This window comes from Plectrocnemia conspersa, unplaced genomic scaffold, assembly GCF_051122295.1.
Source record: "Plectrocnemia conspersa isolate PC_06_02 unplaced genomic scaffold, ASM5112229v1 ptg000003l, whole genome shotgun sequence".
NCBI lineage: Eukaryota > Metazoa > Arthropoda > Insecta > Trichoptera > Polycentropodidae > Plectrocnemia > Plectrocnemia conspersa.
In genome coordinates, this window is record NW_028277167.1 from 14,021,107 (window position 1) to 14,039,869 (window position 18,763).

The 18,763-nt window shown below is 32.5% G+C and overlaps 1 protein-coding gene across 7 annotated transcripts in view; it reads right to left on the reverse strand.

The window, feature by feature from the left end:
• The window catches only part of Syx1A (Syntaxin 1A), an 89,429-nt gene that overhangs the window by 53,380 nt on the left and 17,286 nt on the right, over positions 1–18,763 (reverse strand). For all 7 annotated transcript variants that reach the window (XM_088183086.1, XM_088183088.1, XM_088183089.1 and 4 more), the window contains exon 3: positions 7,848–7,947. In XM_088183086.1, the coding sequence (XP_088039212.1) occupies positions 7,848–7,947 (100 nt within the window). The remainder of the gene's footprint in view (positions 1–7,847; positions 7,948–18,763) is intronic.

The following is an 18,763-nucleotide window of genomic DNA, read 5'->3' on the forward strand; positions in this document are numbered from 1 at the left end:
CACTGCAATGCTATAAATTAAAAATATAGCATTGATTTTAAATACACAACATTTTTTAATGAACGTAAAATTTTATCTTTTTATGTTTAAAAAGTTAATAAAATATATTGCAGTTTTAAATATAAATAAAAATAACTCATTACTAGGGCAACTGACGTTTTGTCGAGAATAGTTGATAATTAATTTGCAAATAAGTGTGTCAGCGTTAATGAGCTAGAATAAATAAAGGTTATTTTCAAATATAATTTTGAGCAGATTCTAATTCTCAGTGGTTTCTGAGAAATATAATCTTTTTATGTTTTTTAGCAACATCGTGCCCCCCCCCCCTCCCAGGCAACTGTGTAGCACGCCTCTCAAGCCAGCCCTATGCATATGTTACAGTTAAAGTGTTAAATTTCGATAAAGTATACAATGACCAGATAAAGTATGCACTGAGTTTTAATTTGAACTAATAATGCTATATTTTGTATAAACTTTTATTAGATAATGTACGCTTTAAATAGTGAGTTTGTGAGTTTATCATCGTGACATAGTTACATTATCAACGAACAACATTTGACAACTAACCTAATCCCGAGCGACTAACCGTATGATCAGAACATGAACAGCTCTCTGTAACGAATCTACTTAAAATTAGGATTATATAAATTGGCAACAAAATTTATCTTATATAAATGTTTAAAATACATATTAAATACATAAGTTAATTAATTTTGAATGCTTTGACAAACACAGAATAATGAAATCATAAAATAACTAGTTACATTGTTTATAAATTATTTTGTGTGTACTGTAACTAAGGTGATTAAACAGTGCATACATTGACTAGTTAACGTACGCATTCGCGAATTTAACACTTTTCCTATAACATATATGTACAGTAGATTGTAAATTATAATTAAAAATAATAATATTACAATCAAAAGCAAATATGTTGATAATCACGATTGATTTGATTTTTTTAACCCAAATTAAATCTAAGCACGACCTCAGCTTTAGTTTTATTATGAGGTGTTATCTTTTATGCGATCCGGTAATGGTTCTAAAAATTGGATTTGGATTATTTATAAGGCGGATAATATGCGTTGCAATAATGGGGTTGACAATTGGAACCCCGTGGGAAAAGTAACAATCCCAGGGAAAATGAAGTTAATATTCATACAGGAAGTTATTTCTTTACTAAAAACGTCCTTTAGGTCAACAGCCCTAGGGCGTTATAGCAAAATGTCCATCTAACATATCAAAATAAGGTTGTTTGAAAACAAAATAAATAAATATACACATACGAAACTAACGACTGAAACGCAACTTTCCGCCCATCCTAAACAAACAGCATAATCATTTTGCAAACTTACGCTAAACTGTTGGTTGTTAGATATGGTGCGACTTACATGCGAATATAAACATATATTTTAATATAAAAATATGTATATACTATGTAAATTAATGAGGAGCACTCGTCGCCAAATTTAGCCGCTTAAATAATAACTTAATATAAAATAAATATTCTATTCACATCCGCGATACGTCAATGGATCCTGTTGATAAAACAGATATCCACGTGTGTTACGTCATACTTCGCTCTTATTATTATTGCAATATGCCAAAGGGCTGCGTGTGTGTAATCTTTTCAAAATTGAGAGAATTTTTTTGTTCGTACGTGATAAACAAGCATCATAAGCGCAATCTCGCGGATACAACGAATCAACTGGGTTTGTCTATCTATCTCTATATTAAATTGATCACCTCGTGGCATACAGTAATAAAAAGTAATTCTTGTTTTTTCCCATTCGACACGCGAGTTCCAAAGTTTGTCTATTGAACGAATATTATCGACGATATTCAATACACACGATAAGAATAGCAATAGAGAAAGAAGTTGTTTTGAAACGACGAGAAAAAAGCGAATTTTACGGAAAAGCTACGAAATATTCTAGATTTTGATTTCGACACTTACGAGGAATCATACTAATAAAATAAAACTAAAGTAGTTTTATAGTTACTTGTGTTCAAACTTTTTTTTAAAACATGATCTTTCAACAAATTGAGACTTGCAATATTCAAAGTGACATCTTATCTCATTCAAGGAAAATAAATATAATATTGATTTTTTCAAAGAGTATGATGTTAATAATAAACTGATAATATAATAGTATAAGTTATTACATCAAACGTATTTAAAAATAAGTCCGAGATTATCATGCCGATAATTGAGTACAACAGCAGGAGTAGGAATCATGTTCATGTGCGAGGGTCGCGTGACAAGAATTATTTAAAACTCAATGTTAAAATCATCAACGATACAAGGTCCCTTATTACACTTGAGTCAAATGGGTTGGTTTTAAGTTACCGGATTTAAATTCAATTGAGCATTTGTAGTATATTTAAAATAAATTTTGCGCATCACAACCATAAATCTTAATTTTAGCTGCGATAAACCTCTTAGTGTTGCGGAAAAAAAACATTAGTTGAGAGTTAGCCAAAAAGGATTGCAACAGTTTTAACATACATAGTCAATTTAATTTAAAAAAATACATATTGTTTCTGTTTCATAGCTAAGATTACATACACTTTTCTATATATGTGTTGATTTAACAAGGCGTGTTCTAGTGTGATCGTTTTAAAGAGCTATTTTGGGATAAATAACATCCGTTTTGATACGAATCGATACTATTAGTCAAGCAAGGGGCTCGATTCTCATGGAAAAATCGATTTTTTAGTTACAATAAAACAATAAAATATTGAATAAAAACAGCATATTTGCTATCAATAATAATTAATAAAATGCAGCGGATAACTTTAGCCCTTATATAAACGTAAACTTGGATTCGCAAAGTCTGTCATTTGGCCGTCTTAAAGAGGGTTCGTTCGCCGCAACAACGGCGCGTCGATAAGTGGCAGACGGATGAATAAGCAATCGAAGGGTGGTTCGCTAGGGGGTGGCGACGGTGGTGACGTTGCGGCTCGAGATGAATATTTAAACCCTCTCGAAGCAAACGGGGCTAGCTGGCGTCCTGCCAAGGCGCCATTACTGGAAACCAAAACCCCCACCGTCACACGCCGTTAGCACATACACGTTTTTCCCCACAACGACAATTGGCATTTAAGTTTGACGCCTTAAGAGGGGAATTAAAGTTAAAGGGCGTCCCATATTATACGTTATAATGGGGCGATTCGTCAAAGTTGCGATCTTATCGTTTTAAACTTTGATTTATATTGTATGAAAAAAATAAGGTTTATGCATAAATCCGGTGTAGGTACAAAGAAACGCCATAAATTGGCCCCGCCTCGTGCCATTGCACAAGCAGAAATTTTCATGGATAATTAACCAAAACAAGATTATACGTTTAAAGCTATTTTAAGTCTACTTTGAGAGAATTAATTATATTTTGTAAATAAACGAGCAAAAGTGAGCAGCTCTCGAAAGTAATCGGGCCGGAATAATAATAACGCCCGTCTGGGGGGCGCGAAGGAAGAGAGAGAAAACTTGGCGTAGTTTTCGAATGCGCGAAAAAGAAATTTATCAATAAGGAAAAAAAACGGTCGTAAAGAAAGATAAAGGGGGCTATAAATGAGATCTTGAGATATTGTGAAATATCGCATGGCAAATGAAATATATTTTATCTTCGTCTAATTACCGTTTCTTTTGATACATATTTTCAAAACGAAGTTCTTTGTGGTGCGTATGATTATGTTTATCATTTAATAAAATCGGTCTGACTTTAGAACTAAGAAATAATCCGAATTATATTTTAGTATATTTGGTCAGTATCCTGACAAGATGTCAAAGGTCTGGTAACTTTACATATGCATACATACATATATAGTTTGAGTATAAAATTTAAATAAATATTATTGCGATATTAAAATAATGAGTAAAATATTTTATTGGAATAGTGCCTGGCCGCTGGTATAATTGGTATAATTTAGAAGGCATCCAGAAGCAATCGATCAAATACGATATTTTGTCAAGTGCGATTTTGTCCTGGATATATTGTTCCACAAGAAAAAAGATATAGCGAACGAATTTTAGAATTTTTTTTAAATTAATGAGTGTTTTTATTAAAATAATAAATACAGTAGATCCCCCAATAACACGGTAAATTGTGGATGTACTATTTGGGTGCGTGTCCAATCACAGGACAGAAATTTAAAAGCTCATTATGATTACGCGTTAAAATAAATAGACATACATAGTACATATTTTAGTTTTATTAAAGATATTTTGTCCAATCATTCAACTTTTATTGCCCCTTCACTACAAATTCTTAAGGGCCGCTATTGGAAATAATTAAAATGCTTTGTTTAATGGAGTTGAAGACCACTGATCCAGACTAAGCTTTGTATTGTAGTATGTTCATTAATGAACTAACTAGCTAACTATCCCACAATTACATCTTTCGTCGGCGTACTAATCAATAAAACAAAGCTTTGAATGACAAATCAAACCAATTGTAAATGAATGTGGTAGTAGTATGCCAGTGCTCACTAGGATTGTTATATAAGTACTCATGATTTGTGAAGACGGTATAAAACTATCATTTTAATTACGACTACATTGGTTTTAATACACGTGTATTGATATCGTCCATCAAAAGATCCTGCTCATAGACATGAATTTCGATTTGAATTCAAACCCTTAACTGACCTCTTTGGCGCAAGTCTCCAGGCATTAGTCTTTAGTAACATTTTTTGATTTTCATTTTAATCTCTCTCAAACAACAAATTTCCATAATGTACCCGTATACCATTTATCAGCAATACATCCCCCGTATTTCGCAGCTTATCTTGATACATGAAGGGTTTACCGATTTTATTACGCACATATGCTAATATGGTTATAAATGGATGACCGCGTTGCCCGATATAACTTTTATACAGCGTCTACTTACAAAACAAGGGTCTTTAATGCAATAACGATAAGGTTCGAGCACATCCCACAATAAACATTTTCGACGGCCGTTTTACAAAATGAAAACATGTTTCGTATCGCAGAGCGAAAAAGCGCCAGCCAGTACAGTGGAGATTGTTATTCGGTCCGTTTCGGCTCATCTCGTTCGATTCGTGACGCACAGCACGAGGAAAGGGAAGCTCGTGCGTCACGTTGCCGGGGAGCGAAAAATCTCAGGTTGTGAAACGTTTTCATTACGGAAACAATTTGTCATAAAAATGGCGCCCCCCGAGAGCGAGAGAACACCGGGCACATACGCGCCGCACGGAGCATGTAACTGAATTTTCCTTTTCGAGGGGATGATTTATACGTCCTCCAAGGGCGGCAGTTAGGCCGACTAGCACAACGACTCTCTTCTTCTCCCCGATGCTTCCAAATGGCGGTCACGTAATGTTTTCATCCAAATTAATATTGCCGCGACCTTAACACTGCTCATTATTTCCTCAGCCGTTTTCACTTGCCGCGTCACGTCCTCTGCCCGACCCCACCCCCAGAGAAGTTGGCAAATTCGCGAAAATACCCATGACCGCCCCGTAGGAATTTTCGGCAGTGATTCAGAATCGATGTCGTGATTCAGGGTAGACGCGTTTCGAAGGGCGTCTTATGGACCCGGAATGTGATTTATAGTTTGTGGGACAAATCGAATCTGAACATGAATTATAATTAATAAATCAGTCGTTCTACCACTGTGTATTTTTTAACACAAAATCTAGCATTTATTTATTTCCAAATTCGGATTTTCTGTATTTTGTACTATAATAAAACTAAATTAAAGCTGCTGTCTATGTGTTATGAGTTTACCGTAGTACATTGGGTTTAGAGTTGAAATATTACACATTAATTATTAATATATTAAAAAAAATATTAGATAGCAAAAACTCTTGTACAGTGAGCTCTAGCGCAAAAAAAATTTTAGGTCATTGACAACTATAATATTTTCAGCTCATAATAAGCTATGGAGCTTATAAATATAATATATATCGTATTTAAATGTCACAGCGTACTATAGCGTAAAATTCGAATCTAAAGATATATAAATTTCGAGTGAAGCTGTTTAGTTTATTAATAAACATATATTGTAGTGTGGAAAACTCGTCTAAAAGCAGATTACTTTCATATATAAATTTCAGAATTAAAGATTCATGTCAATGCAAAATGTATTTTGTACTTTTGTGATAATAATTGATTTTATTTTATTTATTTATCTGGATTTTTAAATACTTTCCGTAACATCTTTGCAATCGTTCATCTTCATTAGGATTTTTATTAGTATTAATTGTGAGTATAGACCACCCTGCAAACCCACAGAGTAGATCGGCAAACAGTATAATCCGAAAAGCTTTTAGTCAAATTGACGCACCGAGCTTAAGAAACAAAATCTTAGGCGATCAAGTTATAAACGTCAGCAGATCATTTGTCATACCGGCCTAAAGAGTACCTGTCATAAAACTAAGGCTTAACCCTCGGTGCGTGACAATAAACGAAGCATCACAATAGCCTTTCGAAATGTTAAAAAATACAAGTGCCCTGAATGCATGACAATAGCGTTCTAAACTTACACAAATGCACCCTGTTTGAAACAATAACATAAATATCACATAATTGAAATTTAAAAAAGAGGGCGAGGACAAAAATCTCACCAGTTTGACCATGTGTATAAAAGGTACAAAATAACTCCCACTTTTGACCCGCTTCCGACAACACAGAAACTTAGACCAGTTTGTGAAAAGTCGCTATCAAGAGTAGACAGGCCAACGACAGACGTAAAATATCTAAGATGCAACTGCTTCTCTCTTCACGTCACCGTAGTCGAGATTATTTGATATTTTACACAGGATCGAAAGAAGCCTGTTTTTAAATAATAACTATACAAACCCACAAGGTTATGTACATATATACGTATGCATTATACGTATACTAACATTCATTTTTCAGTTCATTTTTAAAGGGATTTATGTTAATAATTTGCAATTTTATATATGTAGGTGAACGAATTTGCAACAAGAAAAGGATTTTACTGATGGCTATACTCCGTCTTTTGCATCTCGTTGAGATCCTTCGAGCGAAATGGAGATAGCTAGCCAACTAATGATTGACTAATTGACCAAACTTTGTGTCAAACAAAGGAAAATAAAGCAATATGTTTATAAGTAGTGATTGCGGCGCAGCCTCCGTATATTTTCCTAATAAATAATGGTTAATTAATGATTTAGGTCTATTTCGGTGCTTGATTTGTAATTTATTAAAGTAACTATGTTCAAATTCCGTATGTAAATCACCACTTTCGGACAAAGGTTCAATCCTCGCCGCCTTATCGCACTTAAAACGTTAACCTAACGCCCCGGAAAAGGTTGATATCGGGTCGCGGTCGCCTCTTCTTTTAATTATTCACCGCCCAAAAAGGTTACTTTCTATAGATCCACAACCGAAGCCCAGCTGGGCGGATACATCGTTCATTTATACAATAGAGCAAAATAAATCGAATCGCACGCGGAACGATTAGTGAAACCGATTTCCGATTAGCGCTCTCGTTCAATTTGTGAATAAATGTATGTACATACGAGAAAGGCCGGTCGTAAAACAATCCTCGCGAATCCAGCACGTAATACATTTTTTTGCTCCCGCTCCTATTATATTAAAGAACTTCCTTCGCGTCCGCTAATACATCCTGGGCCGTTTGAATTATTCACGCAATAAGGGGCCGTTGAAAATTAAATATTTCCCTTGCGAAATTATTTTCAATTTCATACTTGAAACTTGAGCGCGGCCGAAACGTTAATCAGTCATAACGACGGGTTGTTAATTAATTATGAACAGTTAATTTCGGCCGCCAAACTACTCTTCTGAATGGATTTTATTATAGTATATTCTAATAATAATATGATCGGACACTCACTCTCCTCCGACTGCGGCGCCGACAGGATTGCGCTGTGCTTTTTTTTAACCTCTTCCACATTTGCTTGAATCTTGTCTATCATCTCTCGGATCTCTTCCACCTGAAACGTAACGAAAAGATTAAGTAAACAAACAGACAAACAATCGTGACGGGCGAACAAACAGAAGCGCGTCAAGCGTTATCGTTGTGCAAAATATCATTTCGCGTGGGCGAAATCTTACATAAAAAGTACATATAGCGAAAGTTTCCTATATAGATAAAGTAGAATATCGTCTGATAGACAAAGTAAACAATCCAAATGATATATAATAAAATAACCTTTTTATCCGCAGAGGACCGCCGCATTATTGGCGAGTCCTGAATTTGAAACTATATTAAACCAGCAATACAACCCTCGACCGCATAATGAAAGGCAACCCACCTCTTGCGGTTGTTTACTTCCACTTATGGTTAGGTTGGTGGTTTAATATAATTTATAATAATTGATAAGTGTTAATCCTCAATAGAATATGTAACATATTAAATTAACAAATAAAGCACAAAGCAACTAACACATAATCAGTTTATATATGTGCAAACTCCTACAAAATTTTCTTAACATACTATCCGTCAAACACCTAAATCTTTTTCGATTTTTTTACAGCCTTTTTCATGCTAGGTATAAAACTTCTCAAGACTTTTTAAGATGCCTTTTTGATCACGTGGTGAACGTGTTCAAAATTTTTATGTCAGGCCACGAAAAAATGTCTATAAATATGGTGAGCTAAACGCTCAAGATAATGAGATAAAAAAAACTGGATATACGGGCAGATCGACTATGAACCCCAAAACACCTTGACCAGTGATTGCATTCTTATTATTTTTTGCAGCTCATAACCGATTTTCACGAAAACGCCTGAGGTCATGAATCCATCCGCGGTCAACTGAATCGCATTACAATCGGTAAGGGGTCTAAAATATGCTTCGTGGCCCCGTATTTAAATTTCAATGGAAAAAACTGAACTAGATCAATTTATTGATATTATAAGATTGAAAATAAATAGATGTGGACAGAATCTTGCATTTTACAGTCGATTGTTTAGCGTTTGCGAATTTAGACTCTCAAATTTATCTAACGGATAAAAATACCACACGCATGATGGCTGTACTTAAGATTTATTAAGAGGTCACGTATACGGTGAAAAAAGTTGAACGCATTGCCACTGCTTTTTTGAACGAAAGTTTCGCTTTAAACGCGAAAATGGGGCGAATCTTTTTTTAAAACCGGCTTTTACGACACCGTCGCGTTAAACTTTACGAAGCCGGCCCAGGGGTGATACGACATCGTAAGTATCTCGTTTATGCGACGGCCGAGATAATTTTAACTTTGCTATTTTTTAAACGAACGGCCGTATTCGCGAGCCCTGCACGAATTACCCACTACCCGGGTATTCGCGGTTACACACGTTTTACTTAATCATATCTTGAACATCATTTTATAATTATACAAAAAACTTCCCTGGGAAAAAACCAAAAGCCCCAATCTAGACACCAATACAATTCAAATGGAAAATCAGCTTATGCTATGTTTATGTAGATTGAAAGTTTCATAAGCATATTATCATTTAACATTTATAGGTGAGATGTGTCTCTGATTCTATAAACGGAACTGAAAAAAAATATGACTTTCGGGATTCTAAACCTAAGGGGTGTGACTTCGCAGCCAGAAAGACGCGGTGGAAACTAGTAAGAATTTATTTAGTTTATATTATATATTGCTAGTTACTATAATGGGCCAGATCGTTATTCTTCGAGCAATTATGGAGAAACTGGCGGAGGGATGATGTCAGTGGAAGATCCTTAGAGTTCTGATTGGTGTGGCAGGTTGATCCCTCTCTGCTGCGGTGCTCGTATGGTGAAGTCCCTCTCAGAATGTTGAGCGTTCTGTATGTTGTCAGTGGCTGCTAGTGTCTGCCAGTGTCTACCTTCTTCTCATTGGAGACCAATTACAATCATGCAGCGATCATCCAGTCAATCGTTGCACTCGCTTTTTAGAACAACAAAATATGTATACGTCTTTAGAAAGTGACATTTGCTTGATGAACATCTCCGAGATCTAATTGTGCAACGGTAATATTGTGACCTTACGGTGCTTTTTGTCTTCCGGTGATATATTGTATCCCGTGACCGTTTCGCAACAAGGAAATATTCTGTCAATGCACCGGATCCTTGCGTGTTATTTATGTAACCCTTTTTTCTAGTCGTAACGGGTACCTTTGTGTGGTCCCGTCATTTACAGTATATTGTGTTGTTTCTCTCAATTGTTGATGAATGATAATTTTTGGTCACAGTCATTAACGCGAGTTTCAAGAATAAGACCCCCCCCCCCACAGGACTAACAATTTATTTAATTCATATAATTCATTGATTATATATTCAGCGATATTCAACAACGGCAATTATTACAAAGTTATTCTCGTCTACTTTAATTAAGATTATATCAAGCAGGCCCAGCGAAAAATTTAGAGAAAAGCTTATTATGCTGCAAAAGTGATCATTTATGTTTTAGCATAAATTATCTTTCTTATTGTTTGACTATTTTACAAATTGATGTATTGTTTTACTTTAACCCTTTGGCTACCGAAATCCGATATATCGGATTTTGCTACACTAGCGAGAACTGCCGGATCCGACGGCTCCGAAATCGTAGTATCCAATACATTTTCAACCGTCTGTAGGGTATTTGCTTCAGGGGTATATAACATTTTTTCAAATATACACATGTTATATATATATATATATATATATATATTATAAGCATTAATTTTTTTAATATTTCATTATTATTTATTATTTCAAAATTTTGGTAATTTACCGACCATCAGTTTCACTACCAGACTTACGCTAAATACCGGGACCTTTTCGCAAATCTTCGCGAATTTTACCTTTTTTTATTTAATTTTATGTATCTTTTGACGCGGTCCGAATATTTCGTTGAATTTTTCTAAGCGTATAATAAATGTATCAATGCATTAATTTAAGTCATTATTAGGTGGTTCTCAACATGTGGTTCGCCGAAAATAAAAATTAATTATTACATTTCTTTATTATTAGATTTTTTAAATGATTATCTTGATTTTAAAATTATAAAAATCAAGTAATCTAGGAATTTAAATAAAAATGATTCAAATTTAGTTAACCAGCGGTTCTAAAACATTTTCAAATTTCTAAAAAAAAATTTTAGCACACTTTTTTTTGGACGGAAAATATAATCCTTTATACGCAAACATATAAATATGTATATTTAAAAATGATTCATTAGGTAAAAAGGTTTATTTAGAAATGAAGTCAAATTACATAAAATAAAAAATACGATGTAAATATATAAAAAGTACAAGACCTTGTCTAAATATATTTAAAAAAAAAAAAAAATCAAAATAAAATGAAAATTCATACATTTATTTAGTCATCTCTTAAAAAATCCAAATAAAACTCTAAACATATATTTTTAATTTGACATGAAACCATAACATACACAGGACGCCAATTGGCGTCTGCGGTGTTTAACTTTCGTCACACTCAGGATGCCAATTGGTGGGACCAGTAGGTAGTGTTATTAATAGCTAATTTTTACATCAAACAAATTTTAACTAAACATTTATAAATAATATATAACATAAACAGAAAATAAAAATAAACAAAAAATACTTGAAACTTATTTATTTCTTAATGTACAAAGGAGTTTTTTTGTTCTATTTAGGAAACCCGTTATAGTTTTGTTTTTGCATATTGTCCTTGGAATATTATTATATAAATTAATACCTCCGTACATAATTCCCCTAGCAGTACTCGTTTACTTATACCTAAATATTTTTAAATTTTCTCTATTTCTAGTATTAAATACAATATATAATACATCTTTATTTCTTATTAAATACTTATTAAAATACTCTAGTAACATATTATTTTCTAACTTATATATAAATACTAAAACATTTATATTTAATATTTCTTGAACATTTAACCATTCCAATTTATCAATCATACTTATACAACTAGTAAATATATTTTTATTTAAGACTACTCTCATTTCCCTATTTTGTAATTTTTACAACATTTGTTTGTCTAATTTATTTAACATATCTAATATTAATTTTGATTTAATTAATTTATTTATTACAGAAAACTTACAGCCTATTTGTTTACATTTATTAGCTTCTTAATTAAAAATTTCGATACATATATCACTACGAACAATGTTTTAAGTGTTCTGAAACACACGCACCATGAACACCTTTTTCACATTTTATACAGATAGTGCGTGCACGTTTTCTAGGTCCACCGTTAAAAAAACTACACACCACACATAATCTTTCCTTTCGACCCGGTAATTTTCGTATTGTCATGTCCGGTCCACGGGTTCCATTATTTGAATTAGATTCGTTATTCCTTAGTTCCATCCACTCTTTTTCAATTGCTTCTATAATGTCCGATGTATATTTATATCTAGATAAAATTTTCCCTCTAGTGTTTTCTTTATAAATTATATATGAATTTAGGACCATCCTGGATAATATGTTGAAAGCCACTTTTTTCCAATATTTTATAGATCTTCTTTCATCCAAATATACACAATTCATCATGTCGGAAGTATCCACTCCTCCCATATATTTATTATAAGTGTGTATAACTGAGGGCTTGGTAATGCTTTTTTCTTGCCCATGACGTCTTCTTGTAATCGTAGCATTTTCAGCCTTGGAGTGTGTCGATAATAAAAGTACAGACTTTTTATGAGATACTTTTTCTCGATATGCTGTAATCATGACTTCACCGCTTCTACAAAATTTGGCAGTTCCAACAGGCACTTGACATTTTATAGAATCTGGTATACCTCTTCTATTTCTTCTCAGCGTTCCTGTAGTGTACGTTTTTAGCTTGAACAAATACCGCGCCAAAGGAATATTTGTGAAGAAGTTGTCTGTTACGATGTGGTAACCTTTTTTTAAATAATCTCCCATTGTCAATAATTTTAATACCACCACATGCGCTAAGCCGTTGGTAATAATTTCTTCACGATCTTCTAAAGATTTTGCACCTCGGTAGCAAAAAAAGCCCAAGCAATAATTAACAACTGCATCAGACAACATCCAAAATTTGATTCCCCACTTATGATGTTTTTTATTAGGTAAGTATTGGAGTAATGTAGAATGATTTTTAGTACCTATTAATGATTCGTCCACACTAATATTTTGATGTGGAACATAATATTGCCGAAATACAATGTTGGCATGATCAACCAGGGGTTGAAATTTATCACATGGGTCATATTTTTGGTGACCAGGAGAATATGTTCCAGCATTATTTACTAAATGGAAAAATCTCAACAGAGTCAAAAATCTATTTCTGGAAAACATTTTTCTGAACCAGGGGATATTTCTAGAATTCGTACTCCAGTATGACATAATGTTTGGTCTTTTGGTGCAACCCATTTCCATTATTACTGCAAAGAATGCTTTCATCTCTCCTATCGTCGTGGCCCGCCAATTTTGTGCGCTCGAGTAAGCAGGCAAAGTATGAGAATCGATGTAATTGCTTGCATACCTGTTTGTTTCTTCAACAATCAAATTCCATAACTCTAACGTGAAAAATATATTAAAATATGATATCGGTGGTTCGTTGGGCGAGGGTGCATTTTTTGGTCCTGGAGTTTCTATAAAGGGCAAAGAAGTTTGGTTGCCAGTATCATTGTCTAAAAATATTTCCGTAAATTCTTCTTCAAAATCGTGTACTATTCTATCAAAATCAAACTGTGAAGAACTATCACTAGTCTTTGAATTCTCCGACGCGGTGCTATCAAATCGCTTCCATCTGAATTTGAACTATATTCACATATATAACTAGTTTCTGTTTCACTATCGCGTTCCATTTTTCAAGAGTTAACTTTTTTATTCTTTTTTACGATGTCACTAAACAGCAGACGAAATTATGAACCTCACACGATGACAAATTAGCGGAGACTGCAGCGATGCGTGATCAATCGGTTAATTATCGCTGCAGTAGCTAGACTAGGGTAAATCGGTTTGGTAAACATAAAGGGTTTGAAAACCAATTATTTTTAATTACATATGTTTTATTTTTTACAATTAATTTTCAACAAACTACAATAATAAAGACGAATTTCCGAGTCGTATTATCGTAAATAATTCGATTACCTTATATTTTTAAAACTACTATGTTATTTTTTAAATTATTATGTACTACTATAGTACACTTTATTCATAATTGTATTTGTAAATAAGTAATTTTTTTATACAATATGTGTATGTATGTACTTTATAGAAGAATTTACCTAAACCATTATTTAAAAATATCATATTTTATTAATTTACGAAAAGTTTTATTTACATTTTAAAAATAAATAACATATTATATACCATTGTTATCGATTCCTGTCGGAGCGCCGCCGCTCACATCTCGTAATTTTTAATACGTCATGCGATAATGACTCTTATTACAGCGTAAATACGAACAAAAATAACACACAATCGCATATTCATCATTAATTGGGTCAAGTTCGCGGCAGACAGCGTCGCACGTGCGACCGTATGTTTACAAACTAAAATACACATTTTGACTTTTTAATTATTTAATAAAAAGTCCCGGCAGTTCTGGAACATTTTTCCAAAAATGCCCGGCATCCAAAGGGTTAAGTATAATAAATATATAGGTTAATAGTGAAATTTTCAGAATTTACATCTCTCAAATAAAAATAGTAATATCATTCAAAGAATAGATTGAAAAAACAGGTAATGTCAGTTTTTTCTCAATCGATAATTATAACAAACTTTGAAATTCATTACTATATTCTAAAACAGTTTTTACGTAATATACTATTATTTCGTTGCGCCTTCAATACTGCTAAAAGACGGAAAAGCATGGAATTAATCAACGATTCACCGTGGTCTTGTTTTCTCGTTTGGTTGTGCAATTGATATTTCCTCTTGATTATGGCACAATTCTATCGGTTTAATTAAAGATTTTTCCAGATTAAAAAATCGACATTTTTCCTTACATTATGAAATATTTTAATCGAGAATTAGTATTTTTTTATATCTCATCTTTGGTGCATTTAAGAAATTAAATAGAAAACTATTTTGGCCCGGTGACATCGATGAAATCGCAATCCAAATTTGAGTCCATGTGTTTTTATCAAAGGGATGAAAAAATCAGGTCAGTTTTATAATTCCGTCGTTGAAATGGAAACCTTCCATTCCGGAATATAAGCATCAACCCCAAATATTTTTTATTGCATTTTTCTCCACCTTATCAAATAACGTAGTGCACCCTTATTTGACCCGCATAAATATAGTTTATTCATATCAGAGAGCGTCACTCTACCGCAATCCAAACCAGTCTAGCTTTTGTGACGATTGACGCATTTTTTTGGTCAATAATAGTTTTTGTCAAGTATATACGACTGCGTATTATAAAGATTGTTCACATTTGTTTCTTTGTCAAATGTTTTGCAAAAATTCACTAATAATATCCACGCCGAAACGCACCGGAACATCGTTCCGGTAGATTTTTCCACAACCGGAAAACGTTCCAGAAAGACTTATTAGAGGATTTGTTAAAATTTCTTTATTTATTAAAATTTTACAAACAAAATAACCCAACTACAGCGAAAAACAAAATAACTAGGGTATCGTTTCCGGGTTCAAATAAATTTACTTTAAAATAACTTTAAAGAGAAGTAGCGTTCTGGTACTAGTTTTTAGTCGTAGTTTTTTACAATACTGGTTTCAAGCATGTAACGAAAAAATACAAGAAAATTCGTAGTAACTCTAGATGAGATTAAAGTTATAAAATACTAGTGTTTTTGACAATATATAAATCTAGCTGCAAGAAAAGCTTTAAAATATTGTGTTTCGTAATCGAATGTGATTATTCTGCTTGATGTCCTAATAACAAAATAATAATCATCGTAAAAAAGCCAACAAATTTCTAAGAACTAACACTGAAGGAAAATCACATCAATGAATTTATTATGAAGTATGAACATGATATATCGGTGACATTTAAGCGAAAATGACTTAATAATACCACTTTGCTTCCACCTTTCTGACACATATGATAAAAAAGCTCACATATCGAAAATATCAAGCTATTCTAAAAAAAAAAACGTCTCACGAAAAGTTGACAACTTCATTGTCACTGAAAGCAAAGCTGTAAAATGTTTATAAATAACTTCTCCATTTTGATCGGGGACCTGTCAGAAAATATAGAGTAAGCTAGTGAAAATCTTAGATGTGAAAAAACATGAATTTAAAAAGGACTAATATTTTATTTAGTAAACTACCGTATTTATTCTCCCTGTAAAGTTGACAATTGGAGAAAATTATACGCAAGTCCATATCAAATATATTATTATATAATTTAAAAATCAGTTTCAATATTTTCAATTTGAAAGGAATACATTTTTAATTAAATAATTAATATTTTCCATATATTTATAATAAAATATATAGCTTATTTATAGTACTTATACGTTGATTTTTCAGCGGGTGCGATACTAGCACAAAATGATATTTCACCACGCTTTTTACCCCACCCTCTCAGGCCGAAAAGCCATCGTAAATGCATTAATGTGATTTATGACGTAATACATAACACTAGCAAATATAATAAATACTAGTCATTTGTGCGAAGCGAAGCCGCGAGAACGCATAATAAAATCAGATATCATCAATTACTAAAATTAATTTATCAGTGTAGTGTCTGTCATTAGTATCATACTTTATGGTGACACAGCACGTTAATCTCTTAAGCTAAACGGTCAACACCGATTACGTCCGCGAATTTTTCAAATGTTATAACAATACAATACAATTAATCAATCATATTTAAAAATAAGATAAGTAATCTAATTGGCCTAAAAACAATAACTATTAGGCAATCATGAAATTACAAATTAAAACACTGCATAAAGATCCAATTAGAATCCTAATAGTTGTGATTTTTGTATTGTTTGTAATAATTATTCATTATGCACATTATGCCAAAATTAAATATGATTATGCAAGAAATAAACTTTTAATAAAATTGGGTAAAAAAATATTTTTAACGTTCACGTGCATGTACAAATTATATATCACCGCCATTATCGTGATCATATTTTTCACGACGTTGGGTTGTATGTTTTCAAGTTAGTTCGAATTAAATAACCTTTAAAGACGTGATAAAATTCGTATAACGACTTTTTATTAACTTTTATACACGGCGTCACACGTAAAACATCATTATCGGCCGTAATGCCAAGCCGCCATTAGTATATGTATGTATTATATTATACATACATGTACAACATGTATAAAAATTGAAACCCTACGGAGGTGTAATTTATTATTATGCCAATAATAATAATACTCGAACTTGCACACCTGAGCCCAATGAGTCGCGTATTGCAATATCTTGATAATTTCCAATTGAAAAGGATGTTTAGGTACCTACATATAGAAAATTTATGAGCTCGAAAACAAAAGTAAATTACGTAATGTGTTAATGGTATTTTCCCTCTATCGCCCATCCCTATCTTATGTTAAATTAGTTATAGTATCACATGTTCAAAACAATAATTTAACGTTGATAAAGCATGACAAGTAAAACGTATTCATTATAAAAAAAGTTCATTTACATCTGAAAAAATGTAAATTTATTAGTTTAAACTCTAAATAAATTTTTAAGAAAACGTTTAACGCTAGAAATTTTAATTAAACTTTATTTCAACTGTCATTTTATTCATACCAGAGATTGTTCATCTTTGTTTAATTAAAAATCAACACAGTCTTGTGTACCGATGAATTATAGAACAGACAACAATCAAAGCGAAATTCACACTTAAAAGTTTAAAATTATATATGCTATGTGTACCAATGAGTTTTATACGTTTTCCCTACATTGAGTGTTTCTAAGTTTGAGAATGGTTCGTTATGCAACTTCTAGTGTTTTATCTATTTGGGTCTGTCAGTTTTTATCAGCTTCTTATAAATATCTTGGCTAGATCATTGAATGATTTTGCCTCCCCTAAATGCTATTAATTAATTATTTAAACGAGACACGAATAATGTGACAATATTTACACATTTTTTCCTACTTAGTTAGAAATAGTGGCGGATGTTGTGTACCATCGGCCAATGTGTTATCTTATGATCAGTATAATTATGTTGATCGCGCGTTATTACTACTTTAATTAAAAGCTGAAAATCGCACAAAAATATATTATAATTAAATAAATTGAATCTAGTTTTACTGAACTACTAGTTCACTTTGGTAATTGATTTTTCTATCAATATTATAAGTTGCATTAGTTCAAAAGTTGAATAGAAATCCCATCAGGGAGGAACGAGGGACGTCAGTACCCCATTTTTTGCTATATATTTTTAATTATTCATATACTTAAATTTATATTATATAATATACTGATTTAAAAGGATATAAATATGTTGTAATGGTATTCGATTCTATCAAAACATAATATTTTAATGTTGTTTTCTGTCGATAATGTGTCTTATGTCAAATTTGTAAATATTATGAAATATTAAGAAAAATTGTTTTTTTTTCGTTCGCACATATGGGTAAAAAAAATATTTGATCAAATTACTAATAATGGTATTGTGGGGTCTTATTAAAACTTGCGTTAATTTACTGTGACCAAAATTATCATCCATCAACACGGAAACAAGGCAATAGCGTAAAGGATTGGGACCACACAATAGCCCTCGTTACGACCAGAAAAAAACACACAATAACGCAAGTGTTCTTACTGTAAATATTCTCCGTCAATGAAAGAACATTTCTTTGTTGCAAAACGGTCACGGTTATAATAAATCACCGGATCCATAAGATTCCCGTTACAGTATATGACATTGAACAATGCA